The following is a 22,425-nucleotide window of genomic DNA, read 5'->3' as shown; positions in this document are numbered from 1 at the left end:
GTAAAAGATGTTTACCCAAAATTCATTTTGATGACAAAAAATGTTACCCGATAAGATAAGTGAAAGTTATTATTCTTGTCGATAAACATTTCAAATAAAAAAATTATGCATTAAAAACATATTATGTTATCTTAATTATATTAAAGATGTAGTAAATTTCTCAAATGAAGCTTTTAAAATTAGTTTCTTCAAAATAAAATACGTTTCATTCTACAAAGAGTATGATGTTGTCATGTGCCTAAAATCCGAAACCTCAGACCTCCTATTTATTTTTTAAGGACATCCACCTCCTTGTCTACTGGTTAAAAGATGGAAAGACCAAAGAAGCGTTTGGTTTGATGGAATGGTTTTGAGAAATTTGGATCTCGTGAAAGGATTTCGTGTTGGAAGGATTTTGAATCTTTGAAGTATTTGGTTATTGATTTGGAATGGAATGGAATGGAATTCCATTTTTTATAAATAAAAATTATAAATAATTATAAAATAATTAAATTAACTTTAATTAATGAATTCTTATAAAATAAATGTTTTTGACACTATTAATATAAAAAAATAATAATTATTATAATATAAAAATAATATAAAATAATAAAAAAAACTCATACCTAATAAGCACTTACCGGGTTACCCAAAAAAATAAGGAAGGGCGGTAACTGTTACCGATAAACACTAAAAAAAGGGTTTGATAAACGGCATCCAAAATACATTTAATTTTGATACAATTTATCCTACTTAAAATACCATAAGAATAAAAACACCTAATGGCAACTGTTGGTGCAAGTATCTGAAATTCCACAGATTTTGATAATTGACAGACAGACCCCCAAATATTTTATAAAATATAATAAAAGTTATTACAAGTTTGGTCATATATGGAGAAGGAATAATAAATACAGTTAAAAACACACATTTTACTGTTAACTTACACTCACTTGTCCTGTACACATCTCCACCCTTGGGAGTAGAATACAATCTAACAAAGTGTCTGCATCTGCAAACTCTAATAATACCCCTCACTTAGAAATCAATAATCAAACAACAAACCAAAAATATGCAAGCTCACACCCACCCTGTGACGATAATAAAACGACGACACAAAAATAAATAAATAATGAAGGACGAATAAAGCTACAAGACGAAAGTAGAGTTAACCGAAATTTGCACTCTAACTCTCATATCCACCGTAAAACCAGCTTCTTGAGAGCAGAAGCAGCTAAAAATGCACCGATGCTCTCACTATCACACTAAAACACGAAAAACTGGACCGCCCACTGCAAAATATATATATATGTATATTTTTTTAATAAAACTGCGGTTAGAATAAGCCATGAATTACGTATGTCAATCATTTAAAAGAAAAAAGGAAGAACCAGGAAACATATGGAACCCCTTTAAATCTCTCTAAAAGGAACCCTTGTAGAGAGGAGAGATTCCTACATAAATATAGGCGCAACCATAAATATTTTGAGCCTGAAACCAACTATTCATGTTTTATTAACGATGAATGTCGTAATAGATATTTATAATGAAGATACATGATATTCATATTCAAAGTGCATGATATTCATGATGAATAGTACATGAAATAGTTTGGTTCCCGGGTTTTCAAAATATTTATGGTTCTCATTTGAACTTCACCCATAATGTGTGTATGCGTGTGTGTGTGTGTGTAGGTTTGATGGTCCGCATCTAGCCAATGTGGGACTCTAAAAAGATGTAACGACAGTGGAACGTATAAGAGAGAAGAAAAGGCATACAATTTTGTAATTTAGGCTGCATAGAACTCAGAACAGCTGAAGTGCCATTTTCAGTTTATTTTGCTTCCATTTTGGCAGCTTGTAGAAAGCTTCTTTGGTCATTCCAAACTTATCCCTGAACTCAGCAGAGGACAGGTATGTCTACAGAAAGCAAGTTGTCAATGACATAAAGAAAACAGAATTATATATTTACAACAGCTCAAAAGGGATGTAGAAATTGTTCAGAAACAATACCTCTCTCTTGGTTACATCAATATCGGCAGCAGGGTTGGTGGACACGGTCGTAAGGCGTTCATATGGGTACAATGTGAGCCCTTCCTCATCTTCAACCTCATTTTCTTTAACATCTTCCTGTATCGTTAGGGCTTCCATTTTACTGCTCATCAAGTTCTCTTTCGAGTTCGAATCAGTTTTTGGTGGCGATTTGGGCCTCGCTTTATACATGCAATATAATAACAAGTTTCAGTCTTTTACTTGATTTTACTTGTAATTTACCAAACCAAAAGTGAATCCCACTCGAGAGTAGGGTCTCCGGGGGGGAGGGTGTACGCAGATCTGACCTCAACCACCAAAGAATAGAGAGGCTGTTTTCATGATTTACTTATAATATGATGAAAGATATCTTACGTTTCACAGAACGAGGCATGAGAGGTTCTCGTGGAGGTTGTTCAAAAGTAGCGGTTAGAGATGCTAAAGCGGTGGACCGAGAAGCGGAATCGGTAGCACCGGACTTTGGATAAGGTTTCCTTACGAGAGGAGGAGGAGTTGACAGATTCCTTGCATTTGCATTCTCAAAAGTGGAAGCAAGAGCATTGAAGGCTGGAGATCTGCCTCTCACACGGACTCTGTCAGGGCTAAAAGACACACTTCTCGAACGTTGTGGTTTTTCGGTCGCTACAGACCTTCCTCCATGTGATACAGGTGTTCGCCTTTTTGGTTTCTAACAATATAACAAGCATCTTATTACAAGCAAAGAAAATGGAAGAACCATTTAGCACTATTATGAATTTCAGCAAAACAGTGGAAACAACACAATCAATAAGTGAAGTACAAGCCACCTAAGTAGTGATGAAATTTGCAGACATGGAAATATAAAAATTAAAAGTATTTCTTGGACTTCCCATTATGAAGAATTTTGATGCAAGGTATGAAACGATTCTCGTTGTAAGCATAGAAATCACAAAAATATAAAATATATCCGACATAAAAAAGTTTAACAATAGACCGCTGTAAGAGAACAGATCGATGCAAGTAGCAGAATACTTGAAACCTGAAAGAGATGAAGTAACTAAAAAGAATCCTGGCATGACTTTTAGGGGTGGCAATTATGACCCAAAGCATAAAAAAATAGAAGTGCAAAAAGTAATAAAAAAAAAAAAAAAAAGACAATTGACACAGAACTATACAATGATTAGCCTATTTGGGTCATCATTATTTCCTTTTGGGTCAATGGTGTTTCTGGCAGCTATAAACCCACAAATAGGTGATGGTTTATGTATTAGTAAGCACTACAACAGGTAAACAGGAAGAGGGCAGCGGCACACCAGAAGGGTTCCATCACATTGAAAACGGAAGTGGAGGCAGCGGCATGGCTAGGGTCCAAGACAGAAGTGTAACTAGGTTTCCATCAAACAGAAGAGGAGAAGAACCTCATGATAACGAGAAAAATAGATTGTGACCATCAGATGAAATCCTTCCATCAAAATGTAAAATATCATGATCTAACAAAATCTCACAAGAAATTGTAAATATCACGATGAGTTTAAGGTATAGCGATGGAAGTCCATAATTTCACTACCAAGAGAGATCAAAACCAAAAAAGCTGCTGAATTGGTCAAAATAGAAATGACAACACCACAACAGAAGTCTTGAATTCGCATCTATTACTAAGGGAAACCCCATATAAATAATGCATATGTTGTCGGCTCATGGGCCAAGAATAAAAATATAAAAGACAACTAGAAGACCCTAATAACAAGAACTATTAAACAACTATGCATAATTGCATACGGAAACTAATCTGCACAATTATCGGAAACTCTCAATGAACCTAGACAGCCAGAGAGAATAATAAGATAAATGAAACAATCCAGGAAACGGACAAAGGGAATCTTATACCTTAACAAAAAAAATTGCATGCTAGAGGAAGAAACAAAAACATGACTTACATTATTCAAGGTTGGACGACCTCCATTTTTTAGTATAGATAGCTTCCTCTGGAATGAGTTTCCATGCATCTGCAGCCATATTAACAAATTAAACTCGTCCTGAGAGGCGGTGGTTTACCCTGCGGTGGATGTCTAAATACTATATAATTACTTCAACTTATAATTGCAAGGTGACCACTTACTGCAGATTTGGATGAATCCCATGTGAAGAATCGAGTGAAGAACTGTGGCTCGCTTCCTTCAGTTATGATATATATTGGAGTTTCAAGAGATAATTTCTCGAGAAGAAAATCACGTTCCAGGAATTTCTGATAAATTGCAGTCCCAAATGAGTAAATTACAAAATATTCTAACTTCTAAAAGATGGTTTCAGACAGCAAAGGTTTATTTTTAATAAGAATTAAAGGCACATTATTTACAAAGTAAAATATAGGAGCTGTGTAGCCCGTCTCTCTAGTCCAAACATCAACAAATCATCAAATAGCAACAAGCCTTGAACCAAAACTAAATGGAGCAGGCTAAACAATGAAATGCAGCAGTTATCATAAAGAGTATCATTTACACGGCCATATGCAAAGTCAGCAACTTTTAGCTGAAAAACAAAATAATGAATGTAAAGGTGGTGGTTGAATCATACCTGCCCAATAACTAATGCTTCTGTTTTAATTTTCTGATCAACCTGCTGCCCTACCCAAACAAAGATGCTTGAGTGACAATCAAGGATAAATATATCTTCCGTCATCAAATCGTCCTGGTTGAAGTTGTATATCTCAGTGACCTGCATTATTAACAACCACTTTCTTTTAAACAAAAAGCTACAAAAAAGAGTGTTTAAAACATACATGTTTACACTATGACTTGTTTTAACATTTGTGAATTTGAACACATTCACCATGGATGACCAAAATCATGTAAGCTTGGGGAAGGACTTAAATCTAAGTCAATCACAGCCTCCTCAATTAAGGTTCCGTTGTGAACTAGAAAGGGAAAATTACACACCTTCAGATCTCCTGAAGCAGCACAAGTGACAGAAACAAGCAACGAAAGAGAAAGAATTAGTTGGTATATTTTTAGCAAGTAACAAAACAATCTGGATGGAGAATAAACAAGAGGTGTCGCTTCAACCTTTTGAAAATGTGCATGAGAACAAATGAGGGTCGCTTTCAGCATCTCTTGCAATCTTCTGACTGGGGTATTCACATTTTCCACCTAAAATTTCCCAAAACTGTTCAGACTCCGAACCCTCCTTTTGTAATTTGGACTGCATATTTGGCTGCAAGTATCGTGCATCACAAGTAAATCATATGTTAAATTGTTGCAAAAAGAACATTAAGTTAACAGAAAATAGACGAGACATTACAACAATCTACATATGTATATGCTCATGCTCTATCTATAGATTAGATAAAACAGATTTTATACGCCATCTCGAATACATTACTGTGATATGTTGTCTGCATCACACCTTTAATTTGATAAGGTGCTAATTTCATTGACATTTTGTGATAATCCTGATGTAAAATTAATCTACATATCCATGGACCTATTCTCAAGCTTGCTAACCCCCTAATATATATTCTCCATATAGCAATGGGTTTTCAGAAAAAATAAATAGAAAGAATAATTTGAATGATTGTGGTTTCAATCACAAAATGATATCCAAAGAAAAACAAGTCTCAGGTATATAGATGTCCAAATCTGCAGAGCTCAAGTATGCATTGAAATAAGAAGAGTCCCTTGGCAAGATTTTCAAACCTTTATCACATCCAGTTGCCTCTCAACAAGTTCCTGGACTTCAGGAGTTGTAAGATTTCCGATCCATGAAAATACAGAAGAATCACGGTGTAGTATGTAACAATAGGAGGAGTTCAACGAGGAAGCCACCTGAGAAAATTAGAAACTTAATGAAATATTCGCCGGTGTCGAAACGTAAACTTCTTTATCAATAACAAGTTTTAAAAAATATGCAAGAATTAAGAAACAACTTCAATGTAGATAGTTTTAACTCGTGATCACAATTACAATGATAACAGGCCCTGCGACCAAGTGGCAATTACCTACCCTAAGTTGTAATCTGACTTTTCAAGCATCACACCATTTGTCGTCATCGGAAAATGTTAAATATAACTTGAATGCCCCACTTTCCCACCTCAAGTCCTTTACCTTCGTTGCTTTTACACCCTCAAATATATCTCCAAGGTGTTGTTTGTTTTTTAAGAGGTGCTGAAGTCGGAAATCTTATTTCACTTCTGATTGATAAGCGGTGGTGCTGAAGTCTAAAATCAAAATCAATAAGACTGCTTGTTTTTTTTTAAACTGACAAATGTCTGAATATGGATAATTGTCCATTTTATCCCTCAAAATGCTATATTGTTGAAATTACAAAACCATAGATTCATTTTAACTAACAGGCAATAGCAGCTGTACGCCCAGACTACAATATCGATTATGTTGATGACAAAAACCTAGTTGAGCTTCCTTCTGGTAGTCCCTTTCACTCTTGCAGTGGCTCATGATTTGCTCTTGATCCTCTGAATGCATAGAAAATGTCTCTCTCAAGAGTGACTTCAACGATGAGGTTGTTAAACAAACAGGACTTCTATATAATTTTATGTGTTCCTCTCCAGGGTTTTAATAGATTTCACTACATTCGAAACATTGGCCAGTTTCACCCTATTTATTGCCAACACAATTCATAGAAAAAACTTAGGTTTTACAGAGACCATACGCTGAATAAAATGTTCCACATCAATCTATATTCTTCATCTCTTCATACACTCCTGAAAAGGTATCTCAAATTGTATGCTACACCATGAATTTGATGCCATTTCTACATATGATTCAGTGCTTATTTAGTCCATGAGGAATGCCTTTCAAGAGGTAGACAACTCTCCTCATGATGCCCACCCACTCAAAATGCTCTATGGTATGAAAACAAGCATGCCTAACACATTCCCCAACCCTCTAATTATTCTAGTTAAATGTAAATACCAAAACTACCTTTCAACAACTAATTTAAGCCTAACAATATGTAAAAATGTCACAACTGCTATTAGTATATTATTGAACTAGAACTAAAATATTAGCTACCAAACATCTAAAAACTCTGTTGTGGTAAGAGCTTTCCAAAAAAATTACCTTTTTACATATGAAATTCGATTTCAACAACACTCATTCGACAGCCCAAAATTAATGATTATGAGAACAAAACAAAATCGTAATTGAGTTCTTATTGAACATTTCTCAAATTACCCTTGTGTAAACGTTGCATAAAAATTAATTAAAAAACAAAAGTTCACAGAAACTGAGACAAAGTCACAAAACCAAAAGTTAAAAGGCACATTTAGTTTATGGCTGAGAGAGTATTGCCTTTCACAATAACAAATGCAACCTATGGGGCAGATTTTCTTTTATCTTTCTGATGATTAAAAAAAAGCTTTCACTCGTTGATCATTGTGAATGCTCAGGCCATTAAAATCCTAATAGAATGAAGATTCCCCTGAATTTACACATGAAAATAAAAGTTTTGTTCAACACTGATGATAAACTTACAGGTTCAACTTGGATTGCTTGCATATTTTCAGGTCCAGATCCCTGAACTCGAAATAGTGCAACCCCATCTTCTTTATAAGTTTCATCAGGAAGTTCCTTCCCTGATATGAAATTCTTGTATCCATCACTTAGACCCCCCTGAGAATTTCATAAATTGATGACTCATGTCAATCGACATCAAGAGCTAAATTCAGAACTGTAAACGAAGAACAAAGACTTCATTTCTAATGTTTGATCTATATTACAGCATCTAAGTTGAAGCACACCTTAAGAACCAGAAAGCTCTGAAAGATTGCAAAGAAAAGGATAGGTTCGCTTCCTTCATAAATTTGCAACTAAAAATCCATGAAACCAAATTATTAGTACAAATACATCACAAGATTAATAACAGAACATGATACTAAATTGATGATCAGGTGAAGCAATCAACCTGAGAAGCCAGAAACTTGAGTGACTCAACCATCTTGTTTGCCTGTGAGGTAGCTGAATTGCGGTCTTCCTACAACACATATTTGGTTAAATATTAATTATATATACACACACCCATTATATATGCACAAGTCTCTCAAAGATACAATGACTCACAACCTTTCAGGCGTTATCAGATTGTTTTAATTGATCCGTGTATATTTAACTATATGTCTCATGTTGTATGGTTTTGTAGGTAATGATTATACTAACGAGTATCAGGCTTATCCAGATGCTGGGGATGGAACACACAATTCACATATATAGAAAAAGTAGTCATACCCAACACATCCTAGAAAAGGGCATGTGATTATTAGGGTGATAAGAAATTTGGTTGCCTATTCCCTGATAGCTTAAGCAATTCATGGTTTCAGTTGTTGAGAAACCCACACCAAAATATTTGTGCATTTTAAGGTTGTTTAAGCCATATCTACATGAGGGAACTTCCATTTTTTCAGATCACTTACAAAGACAGTTTGTCAATCACTAATATCTTTCCTGCAGAAACCAACTTCATGCAACGTTTTTCTAGTGATGGTTGAAATTTCCATCAATAAGAGTATTATGTAAGTTGGCATAACTGATTTCATGAGTATCATTTGGATGAATAAATATTCCAATATCTATCACTTGGTTTTAAGATAAAAGATGAAATCCATAACTTACGTTTCACTGTTAAATGTAATCTATGATGTTAATATATTATTATGAACCAGTGTCTGAATAAACCTCAATATACCCTTTCAATAGAGTCTTCTTTGCTGAACTATCATGTTAGAGAACAGCCCAGATGCAGAGCATCATAGAAACTATAAAGTTAATGGATAAGATGATGCTGATACTACTGAATACGGTTACCTTGGTAATTATGTTTAATGAACTTTTAGAGTTCAAATGTGTGGTAAACTGGGAGTTCTGAGTTCAAATGATGTTTTTGCTAACTTTTAATGATTTGATATCCAGATAATAACACCAAGGAGTTGCCTGCAGAGAGTTGAAATCCAAGATATATGAGAGCATTCAGAATTTCCCATTGAGCAGTACCCCCAATTTTCATAAATAACGACTTTGATTGAGCTTTGAGACTTGTTATCCCTTTTATAACAAATGTCCTTTTCTATCACTAATATTTAGTTCATTCCATTCTCCTATCATTACAGCAAAATGCTAGCCGTTGAAGATGAACTTAATGTTCAGGAAAAGAAAGGACACGTGAATTGCAAAAATTAGAGGTGGCAATTACCATCAAAGGTTTCAAATTTTCCCAGTCTAAACCTCAATCCAAAGGGTTGGGTGGTTGATCCCAAAAAAAATTGTTGTGGGTTGAAATCAGTCAAAAGATTACAACGAGCTAATGCCTTTCATGTAGACCTGATAGAATTCGTTAATGCCTTGCTCCTAATAATCTTACAAAAACTGCCATTTTCTCAACCTTTGCCCATGTGTCTTTGCCATTCATTTAATATATTGGTTTTGATACCATTATAATACCTGATTTTCCTTATAACCGTTTACGTGTTCCATTATAAATTATTTATGCACTAATCGCTTGTACAATAGCTTGTAGTGTCTTGTACCTTGTCCTAAAAATGAAAAGTAAAATGGTAAATAAGGACCAAGGTTGTACAAGCTAATCCATAGTTTAGGACCAAAAATGTAGTGAAATTGTCATATAGGGGCTGGTTTTTAATAAAGCCAAAGTTGGGGGTTTATAAAGTAATTTTTTCCCAATAAATATATATATGATTTATGAATTAAAAACCCTCATTTTCAGATCAATTACTCTCTCTCTATTCTAAAAACCCTCTCTTTTCTCTCTTTTAATCCCAACCCTAAAACCTCTAGGAATCCCTTCATGCAATGACAAATCTTTGATCTTTTGAAGAATTGAAGCCATTTTTGTGTTTAGAATAAATCAATAGAAGGTATGACTATGTTTTTGTTTCAAAAAACTTATCTTAATATGCTATTTGCAGGTGTGGTCCTAAATTAAGCTAAGAAACAATGACTAATCAAGTTACAAAGTAGTTTGGTTAGCAATTGTTAGAATTTCTTGCTGTTGGAATCTGGCAGAAAGTGTTGTTCGTTTATAAAATTCGTATAAAATCACTGGTTGCTGCATTTGAGGTGTATTATGCATGGATGGAAAGCTCTGTGTCTACTACAACTTTGTAGTTCACACCAAGACCTAATTGTGGCTCTAGAGGGCTCGAAACAGTGTATTTCCAAAGCTGGTACTGTGAAAAAAAGGGGATTTGCACACTGTTTTTTGTAAAATTCCTATAAAATCGGTCATTGCTCTAAATGAGTTAATTCCAAAGTGATTGGAACCATAAGAGTCATATCTTCAACTTTCGTTTAGACCCAGAATGCTTATTTAGCCTCTAGGAGTAAGAACAGCTTCCAAGTTAAGTTGGTACAAAGCTGTCCAGAGTGCAGGGGTATAAGCCGCTTTGGTTGTGTATGTCGTGCCTAAAGGCATGTCCTTTATGTAACTCTTTTCAATATGATCCTAAACCTTGTCTAACCTATGTAGGGTTAGTATAGGGTCAATAACAAGGCATAAGGGTCATATATGTTTTTTTGTACGATAGTAATGTAATTCCGAATCCTTTGTTATTATATATAGGATCCTTGAAATTGACAAAGGTCACCACACATCTCGAGTTGTACGGTGTCCTCATCTATCAAGTACGGATTTCTGTAATTCTGACTCGTGGATAACATATTGAAGTGGTTATCTAATCCGTGGTCGTGGTACACCACAATATACTAACAAGATAGGTGTCAATACGAAATTGCTTATGATCAATCCCAATTGTTATGAGGTTGTCTTGGATTTCATTGTGGTTTGTTTGGTATCCTTTCTTGATTTAAGTTTCATTATTAGTTATTTATTTCGGATTTTATCTGTTATCATGTCTTCCCGTTTGATGTTTATTTGAAATACTTGATTTCTTACGATTATGGATTCGATGAACTTGATTATTTGTTGAACATTGAATTATTATGTGATTGCCACACTCAGTGGTGGCCCCTTTTGTTGATCATTTGCAGAACACCTGACCAATGGGGCACCATAGTAGGGATTGCTTCCATGGTGGCTATACTATCATGGCATCCTCACTCTGATTAGGTTCCTTAAGTGGACCTGGTCTAGTACCGGTCATTCAGAGAGCGTATGGATCGATCCTAGAATTAGTTTACGCATATTTCAGGCCGTGAACATGTCACGGAGGGGACTAGATAGTCGTGTGTCCGCGCACCTCTACCCCCAACCATTCGAGCGGATTTGACAGTCCATCAGACAACACGTCTTTGTGATGCAATTTGGATTGTGTGATTCTTGATTTTGCCGTCAGGCATATATTAGCTCCATATTGTTATGTGTCCATTTGAATTACATACCAACTGAGTCTTGATTTTGATTATACAATTTACTTCTGCTGTTTGTTTTATTTAAGTCCAATTTAAGGTTTACTGGGTCTATCTTTAATCCGTTCACTGTGCACGTTGCTCGGCGTCTTTCTTTTTCTATGCACGACAGGTTAGTAGCAGTTATGATGGGGATGGGATTGAGAGTTGAGCATGTTTCTTTTATAGTGGCACCTTGGAGACATTATTTATTACTTGATCTTGTATTTTTGTATATTGTATGTTGTAAACTTTTGTCAACTCTCCAAGGCTCTATAATGTATATATTTATATATATGTACATAAATATAAAGGATTATGCATGCTCTATAAATTGTGCTCAGGGATGTTACAATCATCAACATCGGTACATTTTAGAGAATTATTTGATAATAATGAAAATGAATTAATATTACTACATAGAACTAATGTTTTTTCACTGTACCCAACTCATAACTATCCAATATTCATAAGTCTCTTTCTTCAATTGATGTCTAATATATATATATATATTCTTATATTTACTCCTCGCATTTAGGAAAGAAGAGGAATATAATCGGGGATGTGTAGGTCAGATATTGATCCAACCTAACTACACAGAACAACAATTTTGCATTTTATTGAAACTACAATATGGAAAATTATTAGGTTCTTTTAATCTATTTCAATTTTTGGTTTCTGTCGGAACGTGTTAAGAATTATTTTGGCTCCATATCTAGTTTCATTTTATGTGAGACTACAAATTTCAAAGTTTCACTTATGATCACATCCTGATAGTTGAATTTGCGAAAACAAAAAACAAAGGGAAAATGAAAGGTTAACAGATTGACACACCCCAAACCTGCCTAATTGACCAATACGTCTTCAACCCATCTACAAGAAACAACCCATATCAACTTTCACATTTGACCATTTACCCATATCAACCCAATCTGACCCAGCCTTGTCATCTGAGTCATCTAGTAACGGTTCAAGCAAAGTTCTTAATTATATGCAAATTTAGATAGAGGTTCTTGTGTTGTGTCAGCTGTTTGCATTGTAGCTGATGCTTTTTGTATACATCGACAATATATGATGCTTGAGTTCCGATGGTGTTAGATAAACCATGATATATGAAATTCAGCGAAAATCATAAAAATTTGATTGCAAAAAGAAATACCTCAACACTTTGCTTTCCAAACCATGTCCCTACAAGGCATTCATCTTGATCTTCTCCAGGACATGTATACTGGAAGATATAGCATTCTCCACTATAAAACTTTGACTGATCAGGGACTGAAAGAAGGGTCTTATCTTGACCATTTACACGCCAAACCTGTGCAACCATGTTGGTGAATACATCAATAGAAAACGATGGAGCACTAACTTCAGGTTCATTATGTAAATTCTTCTCCTTTTCTGGGATGAAAACAAGAATAAGGCTACATATTCACTGGGATATGACAAACTGAAAATGTGGCCCAGATGACTTGCATGAGAAACCAAAGGGCCTTTGGGCTAGCGGTATGTGAGCCTTTGTCCTCCTAGGAGGTCAGGGGTTCAAACCTCACCGAAGGTGAAGAGGGTGTGTGAGTTTATTTATTACATTTTCTGTATGTCAATATTATATACTTTAGAAAAAAGATTTGCATGAGAAACAACTCAGAATATAGGATATGTGTTCTAACAGCACATTTACCAAATTCATAACATCAAGGTAGAAGAGGCCCTAAAGAAAAATCTCAAATCTATTATATTTCTGGCGCTCCCAATTGAATATGGAAGATGAAATAGCCCATCACATTTTCAGGCCATGCCTTATCACTTTTCATAGCCATAACATAGCAGATAGACGGGAAGCTTATTAAAATTCGAAATTATATTTTCTTTCTTTCTAGTTGGATAAAGGGAAACCAATAACTAATATCTGTTCATAAATCTTATGGAGGCAGCAAATCATCTATCCTCCTATATGTTATTTCTTATGACTAGGGCAAGTAAATTTGCAATTAGACGATTAACAAGACACAAAGTACAGCATAAGAAATATGTGTTCTTTTTCCACTACCTGCAAATGTCCAGTGCAATCAATATATGGTTGAGGTTCCTCCTTTGCAGGAGCAGCTTTAAGTAGACCCCTCACATTGACCCCTTGGCGCTTTAGAAGTGCTAAAAGACAAACAAATAAGAGACAGCGTTAATCACTCACAAAACTTGTCAGGAAAAATCACAGTTACACTCATAAAAAATACTCCATCAAATTGATTTTTATAAATATTGCAGAGCAAGTGTAGCATATAATAACTAACCGGCCACCTTGCCTCTACCATCCTCAGAGACTGCCACCTCAGTTGATTGAGGCCAGGCCTCAAATTTTGATCGAAAAGTTACCGTCTCAAAATTCTCAATCACGCGTATTATATGAGATTTTAGCCTATCCTGGCTACGAAGATATTCCTACAAGTTGAGGTCAACAACATTATGTGAAGACGATCTATATCAGTGTAAGAAGCATGAGAAGAATGAAAGCCTGAAATTATACTTCTGCAGCTCCACTTGCAGCTTTTCTTTCATCAAGAGAAGTACCTCTCCCCATCCATACATAAATTTCTGCCCCACAATCCAGAAGATAGCATTTACTCGTATCTAGCAACTCCTTTTTCAAGGAATCAGCAGCAACAAGTTCAACCTGCCCCTTCTCGACACTTGAATACAACAACAAATTGTCAAAAAAAGGCTATATATTCCATCAAATTTCACCGTCCGATCAAAATCCTTCGAAATTTTAACAATTTTAAACTTTGTTTATCATTCATGATTTCATTTAATAGAATGATGAAATGAGAGTTTTTTTTCAGTCACACATTAGATTCGAATGCTAAAAACATATGTGGCAAAATCATTAAAGGAAATAAGCAAAATGAAAACATTCATGTGATTAAAAGAAGTAGCCATAGAACAAAGAGAACCCAGAAGGGCATGCACAAGCAGAATAAGAAACATAGCCTGTAATCAGGAAGATGTTGATATCAAAAGAACACCAAACACTAATCTTATAGTCAGAGGACAAGACAAGGGAAATAAACTGTGACAATATGAGGATATGATCATTTCAGGTTGAAAAAATCGTGCTCTAAATGGAATGGGATAGAAACTTCATATGCAGCAGAAAATAGGATTGAGAAAGCTGAGTCAAGCAATCACATTTTTCAAAGAACAAAAAGTTTCCTTAGCAATCCTTTTCTTTTTTGTTCTCCCAAATTATATAACTAGGAGCACCGGTAAGATATTTGTTATATTGATGATAGTTTTCATTATTGGTGGAGAACTAGACCTACACAAGCTCATGAAGTCATGAAAATCATTTTGTTGATGATAAGCCGTAGAACATTCCTGACATCAATGCCGATTAACCAAGGGGACATCCTTAAGGTGATGCAAAACCTGGCCCTTGGTGCAGTCACCTCTCCTTAGTAGTTTGTTACAATTTCTAAAAAACCAACTCCAGAAAACATCAGCAATCACCTCTCCTTTGTAGTTTGTTATAATTCCTAATTGTTGCATCCATAATGGCTTTTGTCTTCTCCCAATCTTCTGGTACCATTAAACTTGGCATCTTACTCTTCCCATCTAGCTCATTATAATACATGCATGTATAAGCAGTATGCAAAGGCAGACTCAAAATGGTGAGAGCACATTACCAGAAGAGCTGAGTGGGAAGAGCATCGGCATTTTTGGCATCATCTGTCGCCGTTTTTCTCGGAAGTGGAGCAAAGCCACCAAAGAAACCCCAGAACTCTCCAGTTTCAGCATCAGACATCAATTTTCCATCCTCTATCCAGGAAAACCAGAAATAAGACTTCAATTGTGAAGACCATGGAGATTTGAAGTAGCAATATAATATCCACTTACCAACAGTAGCTATGTCACACTTCCCATCATGATAAGTATCTTTGATATGCTGCACAACCTCTAGTGCTTTAGCCCTTTCTTGAATACATGAATTGGAACCATTAAACTGGAATATCTTATTCGCGGTATCCAAGATAAAAATGTCATCATGATTGAGTGAGGATCTAGCAAAAGGAACCTGCCTCCAACAAAGTAAATTGAGATACCATGAAAATCCATACTGACAATCTGTAATGATGGAGCATTAAGAACACAAACTTGCCTCTTTTACATGAACTACATGCTTTCCTTGGCAAGTAAACATACGGTTCTTGTGCTCCTCAGGTTCAGCATGCTTGAAACCAGATGCAATTCCACCTTCTTGAGGTATAATGCATGGTTTAAAGTAAGAAAGGAACCTCTCTGTCTCATGTCCTTGTACTTCACGATACTGAACAGCACGTCCTCCAAGAGCTGCATCAAGCTCAACCGTCTTCAGGGCTGCTGCTCCCGCTTCATCCTGTAACCAAATAATTGGCATGTGGAATTGAAGGGGGGTGGTTCAACATATCATCAAATTCAATTGGATCAAGAATCAGGATTACATTTTGAAAAAGAAGATGTGATGTTAGATAGTGACTGGTTATATAACTTGTATCCCACAAGTGAAAACTCACCTGACTTGTATCTTTGCCAAGCCAATAATGGATGTCATGACGTAAGGCACCACTTTTCAAAGCAATAGTCTGCAAAAGGAATATAAAATCCATTATTTAGAACAATGTGAAGTCTAAAAATAGAACCTTGTCTAAAGACAAATTTTACTGAGCCATGCAAGATGAACCACACATTTCAACAGAAAGACTTTTCAGATGACCCAGCAAACCACACCCAAGAAGGTGAACCTTTTGCCGCACAAGTTGACCTGCCGCATGGAACTCGGGACCTTTAGGTGGTCCCGAGTAAGTCCTGACAGCTTGGTCAAGCCCGTCTGGACCTCAACAAAATGAATAAGCACAAATAGTCGTAGAAAATGGCCCAAGTGTCCTAATTGAAGTAATTATCTTTCCGGCCTACGATAAAATACAGCTTCCCTTTTGGGATGTTCATCTAAGCTCACATTACCAGAAAAGTAATCATGTGATTTTTACATGTCAGGCTACCACATTCCTTTACTGTGTTTCAAATTTGGTGAAATGGAGTAGATAAGGCTATTTTATTACCACTTCTCATTTATTTTCTCTCCTCTGATGTTTTTATTTGTTTTCTTTACCTTTTCTGCTTTTCTGTATGTTCTTGTTTCGAGGCTTCAAGCACACCAACATATAGCTTGATGATATTGTAACAATTTCCAACTTGGGATGTCCAACTAATTGCTACGATTCCTATCAGGTCACTTGTCTTGATTAAGAATGACTAATTGGATTAATTTTGGTCCACAAATTTATCCTCATTTTGGCATCTTAGAAGTGTATTGGCTATTTAGACATTTGACTATAGTCGAACACTTGTAAAAAGTTATTTTATTTAGTCAATTATTGTCATTTTCATAGATTGCGTACTAATATACTGTTGATAGTTGAATTATTTCATCAGTGAATACATGAAAAGCTGTTTTACCCTAAAAATGTTCAAATTAAGACAAGTACTGATATATTTTGTGTGGAAATAAGAATGTATTTTGAATAAAAAATCTATAAATGGAAAAAGTTGATCACAAAGAGAACCTTTTCAGAAGAAAAAGGAAAAATGAAAAAAGAAGTGTCATAAACGTAGTTGCAATACCATTATTGCATAAGAAATGTCAACCTTAGGAAAGTTTATAGTTATTTGTCTCAATTGCAAAACTCATTAGCTCAAAAAATTTAGAGTAAATTACAAATATTGTCAATGATTGGAAATTGCAAAAAACGTCATCAAGGTTTCACTTTGTTGCACTTTTGGTCCATGGCCGTTAGCAGCCGCAGTTAAATGAGGAACGTTTTGGTCTTTTTGCTATTATTTATTTAAAAACAGTTGCAACTTGGAAAAGCATTTTAAAAAAACCTAACCCATGAACCAGTGACCATCCCAACCCACCACCCTCCCCCCAGCCCATCTTCATCCCCTACCCCAATATGCAACGCTGCAAATCCCCCCAATTGCCAGTATTCCTCTTCTCCTTGCACCACCAAGAGAACAAACCATCTCCTCTTCTCCTTCCTCAACCACCACTGTGACCACAAGCACTCTCTTCACCGCGGTTCGCTGCTCCTCGAAGCCGTGAACCACCCAGTCACCACAAGCACTGCAGCCACCGGCCTTCGACATTTTCACCACCACAACCCCTCCTTCCTAATCCAGCTGCGTCCCTTCGTCCCTGTGACCACAACGGGCCACCACATCTGCCATCGGAGCCAGGATCTTTCGATGGGGGGTCTGATCATTCAGTGTCACACTTTGACACTTTGTTAAATGATAACGTTAAATATTGTATACAGAAAAAAAAATTGTGACCATCCAGACTAAAATAGAATTTTGATTTATGAAGTTGATGTGGTCCAAGTTTAATATATACTCAACTATTTCCACCTTTTAAAAATTCAAAGAAATTACAATTTACATGTATGTTATATGAAAACCTAAAGCAAATTATAATATCTCAATATTAACAATTACATCCAATTAAACTAGGGTGTGGATTTTTTTAACAACTAGACATTTCACATTAGTTATAATTGTATTTACATTATTATATTCGAGCCATTGCCCTATTTGGTTGATGTAAATCATCACACTTACGGTCCAACCAATCTACAAAGAAATCAAATATATTTAATTAATTAGGCTTTAAACAGTTAAGTTTCTTTTAAAGTTGTATCATTTGCTAACAAAAAACCAAAAATTACTAAATACTAATAATTAACTTACATGTTGTGATATATGTGGGGCTTGAGCCTCTTTTTTCAATATTAAATTTTTTTATAAAACAAGGCTAAGAGCATCTCCAAAAGATTTTCCAAAATGAAGAAAATGGATATTTGGGGAATATTTTTGCTCCAACAGATTCTCCAAAATGGAGAAAGCATGAGAGAGAGTGAATTTCTCCAAACTTGGAGAATTCCCCAAAAATGATTACCATGAGAGAGGAACATTCTTTATTATATTCCACCAATAGCTAACCTTGATGTTAAATGTTTATGAGAGAGAAATAATATTTTATTACATGTACAAATTATTTTTATAATGTAATTAATGTTTTAGTCTCCAAAATAGAGAATCTGTTGGAGATGAATGAATGTAATTCTTTTTAGAGATTTTGAGTTTTAATTCTCCATTTTGGAGATATTTTGGAGAATCTGTTGGAGATGCTCTAATGGGGTTGGACATGTATTGGGGATGGCTTGGCACCAGCCTGTCCCCCTTTTGGCTACACCTCTGTCTGCCATCTACCTCCAGCACCGTGACCGTCGTGCTCCTTTTCCCCTCTGCTCCACCTCCTCTTCTCCTTCTTCCCCCTAATCCCCCTTGTCCCCTATTTACTTCCCCCCGCAACACTACTGATCCATTCCCCATTTGAGGCTAGCACTCCTTACTTAGGTTTGTTACACAAGGCTGTCCAAGGAAGAGGAAGAGAGATGGGTTTTGAGTTTTGAGGCGGGTAGACAGGGGTGGAGGAGGGCGGGAGTTGCAGTCATCAGCGATTGGGGGAAACCGGTCACTGGTGGGTGTGGGGAGGAAGGAGCGATGGTGTGTGTGTGTTTTAAGAGGGGGGTTGCGTTTAGTTCTTTGTTTTGTCTTAGGATTTTGTTTGAAATGCTTTCATAACTTGTACATAGCTCTAAATACTTGTACACTATTTTCTAATAAAAAAAAATAAAAGACGAAAATGCCCCTAACCTAACGGTAGCAGTTAATGGTGCTAACAGCCATGGACCAAAAGTGCAACGAAAATGCAAACTTTGATGACGTTTTTTCTAATTTCTAATCGTTGGTTACATTAGTCAGAGTTTCACCAAACATCAGGGACAATTTTTTGTAATTTACTAAAAATTTTAAGACAAAATTACAACCCCCTTAAGATGGCAAGTCAGTGTAACATAACTTGAACCCATTGTTCCCTATGATGTGATGTACATCTATAAATACTTAACCTCTGAACTTTAAAATCCTTCAAGAGTGCAAAGGCACTATAACTGCATTCAACATTACAGATTTCTCACAAATTCATGGTGCTTAGAAAGTATGAAGCAGCAGGGAATATTTATTTGTTCAGAATCTGCAAGTTTTAATAGGAACTTTGTGAATTGCAGGGCACTCCGTCTTAACAAGTCACAACTTTTCAGCTTAGTAAAGAGGATAATTAGTATTTAGTGGTATCGCTTAAATCATGGGGATGTTTAAAGATGAGATCATTCTAGATGCCATATGTTTAGTCCCACTCAAGAAGGGCGATTAAATAACACGTTGATGATTACTGCATTCTAACAACTTTACTAACAATACTAGACTCTTGATTTACGATACGTATTTTAAGTATGAGCACTTCACAATAAAATGAATAAAAAACGCATATAGTACAACCCCATAGGTGAGAAACAAAATATCAAGAGTAGATAACTAACATCATAAGCTGCAATTATGAATAAGTTAATCTTTTCCACAGAACAATAATATAGAAAGACTCAAGAAAGTAACAAAGGGCAAATATGCAACTCTATTAATATTAGAGAACAAACCTTCAAAATAACATAGGAATCCCCTGTAAAGAATTTGCCATAAGAAGACTGTGGAACGACCACTGGCTTAAAGTTCTCAATGCGCCACACTTCAATTCCTCTATAAATTGTTCAGGAAAGAAAAAAGGGAGAACAATCATGATGACTAGAAAAAATTACATCATGGAACATATAATCACCCATATATGAAAAAGTTATAGTTGATAATTTTTAAGATATCTTTGTATCCCCTTCTCAATCAATTCCATGTTATGTAGCTCCCATCATTTACATGAGACAAAATAGAATATAAGATGCAATGAGATGAAATTAACTATATTTATATTATCATATAATGCCATAAAGGCAATGAAAGATTCCCAGTAGAATAAAATTATAACATGATACATCAGAAGACAAAGGATACGCTTTTTGTCCAGCTCCTTGAAAGGCTGGATCCAAATCTCTCATAGAAACAGACATAGTGTTTTTACTTCAGTACGTGGCTTTCTAAAGCCACAGCCTGAAACTGGTATGGAGTACCAAGAAGAGCCTGAAATGTGTATTAGAAGGTCAATTGAGGTTTAGAAATTGACAAGGTAAACAGAAGTGTAAAAGTACTAATTTACAGGCATTTGGTATGGGATACACATAAGTTTGATCTTTGATGTTCATGATGATTTCATAACCAAAAAGAGCAAAAACGAGTATAATATAACTTAAAAAGTAAAAGAAAACACCTTCAGGAGAGGAAGAAATATAACAAATGCAAGATCTAAAAGAAGGCCCAATCAGTCATATCGATTCTAAGTGAACCCCATTGAATCGAAATAGGAAGTTTTTATAATGTTTGAACTACTGCCTAGTAGTCAAGACCAGAGAAGCAATGCACATATCTAGTTATGCACATATGCATATAGTATTTAGGATGTTGCGCCCCTTTTTGTTCATGATATTTGAGGTCGTGCCTTCATCTAGTGAGGTACTACCTAGTGCGCAGTCTACTTGCAGGAATTTAGCATCTGCAAATGTTTTCAGGTAATTTTCTTTTCTACAAGACTACAACAAATGGATTCCTTTCGCACCGATATTATGTTTCTAGTGACTATATTAGATTACCAGAATGTGTATTGCTAATTTCTTTGAAGGACTTTACAGCTCTAATTTTTAAATATCATATCAGTTCAATGTCAATCTGACATCTTGACAAACCACAAGTGAGCTTCCTGCAATAAGGTGTATTATGATAATCTACCAAAGTCTATTATGGTAAAGTTCATGAAAAAATTCAGCTGTGAGAATCAAGAACCATGTTTCTCGAATATGCTTTGGAGGCTGCTTTTATGCATCAGATTCTATATTCTTTAGGTATGAAAATTCACTTACACCCTCCAATTGCCCCTCCAACAGAATTGGTCAAGTTATTGTTGTTAAGCACAATGACAAATCCAAAAAGATAACTCTGTATCAACACGATGGATTTGTGAAATAAACCTTAATGGTAAACCATATCCTTGTTTCAACAACTTACATTCACGACCATAAAGCTATCCAGCAGACAAGTAAGCATTCTCAGAATTCGATCTCTTCCCACCCCCACCCCCACCCCAATTTTCTTCGTTTACTTGACAACAGTTGACTAACATATCAATTCAGCTATTGCCCCATCAATGGCACAAGAAGACTACAAACCTTAAGCACTTCTCAGTAAATCTACATGGCCTCTCTACATCTATCATGAGCAAGTTACAGCAGACTTTAAGAACGCTGGGGTCTTGTATTGCACATAACAAGTCCATTTAAAATTTAAATATATAAGTCAATTTTCGTCAGATTTACAAGAAGATGTGCAGGCCCGAAAACAAATGCAAAAACCAAAATTCCCACAATTATACATATAGCTCTACCCTACACGAAACTTCCACAAACATCAACGCTTTAGCATCCCAACATAATAACAATTCATCGCACCACATACTGTAATCATTAACTTCTAGTCTCGAAAGCATTATAAGTTCTACCCACCAACATTTCCCCAAATTATATACCAACATTTTCGATACGCACATCTAAAATCTAATACTTATGAGGAAAATCCAAGAGGAAAACTTCAATAGTTCCTACCAAGACCATCAATCATCACATCAAATCAAAACATTCGAATTATCCAGATCAGTTCACAGATACAGACAACAATCATTTTAGCAAAAATCTTGAACATCGAACTTGAACAACTTGATGAAATGGAAGAAGGGTAAGCAAATCTTGGTTAATTGAAACATCACCTACCTTGACGTAGTAGAAAAGATCGAATTCGGTATCCGAAAAAAGGATGTTTAGATCCAATCCGTATGTGGAAAATTGAGAAAGAAAATGAATAGAAGGTTGTGGGCGGAAGCTGGAAGAAGAGAAAAGAGAGAAGGAGGAAAAGGGGGGAGTTGGGGAGAATGATGAATGACAGGCGTGCTTATCACTAATGGCAATGGAAGCTCAAAAAGC

At 35.6% G+C, this 22,425-nt stretch overlaps 1 protein-coding gene across 3 annotated transcripts; it reads right to left on the bottom strand.

Annotated features, from left to right (window-relative positions):
- Positions 1–891: 891 nt before the first annotated feature.
- Positions 892–22,395, bottom strand: LOC112504879 (villin-4-like). 3 transcript variants are annotated; one of them, XR_003068291.1, is made up of 24 exons: positions 22,216–22,395; positions 20,354–20,479; positions 19,948–20,047; positions 15,907–15,975; positions 15,513–15,749; positions 15,251–15,428; positions 15,040–15,172; positions 13,881–14,043; positions 13,648–13,795; positions 13,407–13,507; positions 12,519–12,674; positions 7,908–7,976; positions 7,744–7,812; positions 7,478–7,615; positions 5,681–5,809; positions 5,051–5,198; positions 4,925–4,935; positions 4,563–4,703; positions 4,108–4,233; positions 3,926–3,994; positions 2,385–2,716; positions 1,992–2,191; positions 1,758–1,898; positions 892–1,271 (listed from the first exon to the last, which is right to left on the bottom strand). XR_003068291.1 is itself a non-coding variant. In XM_025108837.1 (24 exons), exons 2-23 carry the CDS (start codon positions 20,407–20,409, stop codon positions 1,785–1,787), a joined length of 2,868 nt encoding a protein of 955 aa, XP_024964605.1. In that variant the 5' UTR covers positions 20,410–20,479; positions 22,216–22,395; the 3' UTR covers positions 892–1,271; positions 1,758–1,784. The 3 variants fall into 3 exon arrangements, 2 of the variants coding, with proteins under 2 accessions (XP_024964605.1, XP_024964610.1); XM_025108837.1 differs by having other exon boundaries at positions 2,385–2,697; XM_025108842.1 differs by having other exon boundaries at positions 2,385–2,697; positions 13,482–13,507.
- Positions 22,396–22,425: the final 30 nt, after the last annotated feature.

The sequence above is a fragment of the Cynara cardunculus genome, assembly GCF_001531365.2.
Source record: "Cynara cardunculus var. scolymus isolate 2C chromosome LG 2, CcrdV1, whole genome shotgun sequence".
Lineage (NCBI taxonomy): Eukaryota > Viridiplantae > Streptophyta > Magnoliopsida > Asterales > Asteraceae > Cynara > Cynara cardunculus.
Note: the sequence above shows the minus strand (reverse complement) of the source record. Positions and strands in the feature narration are given on the sequence as shown.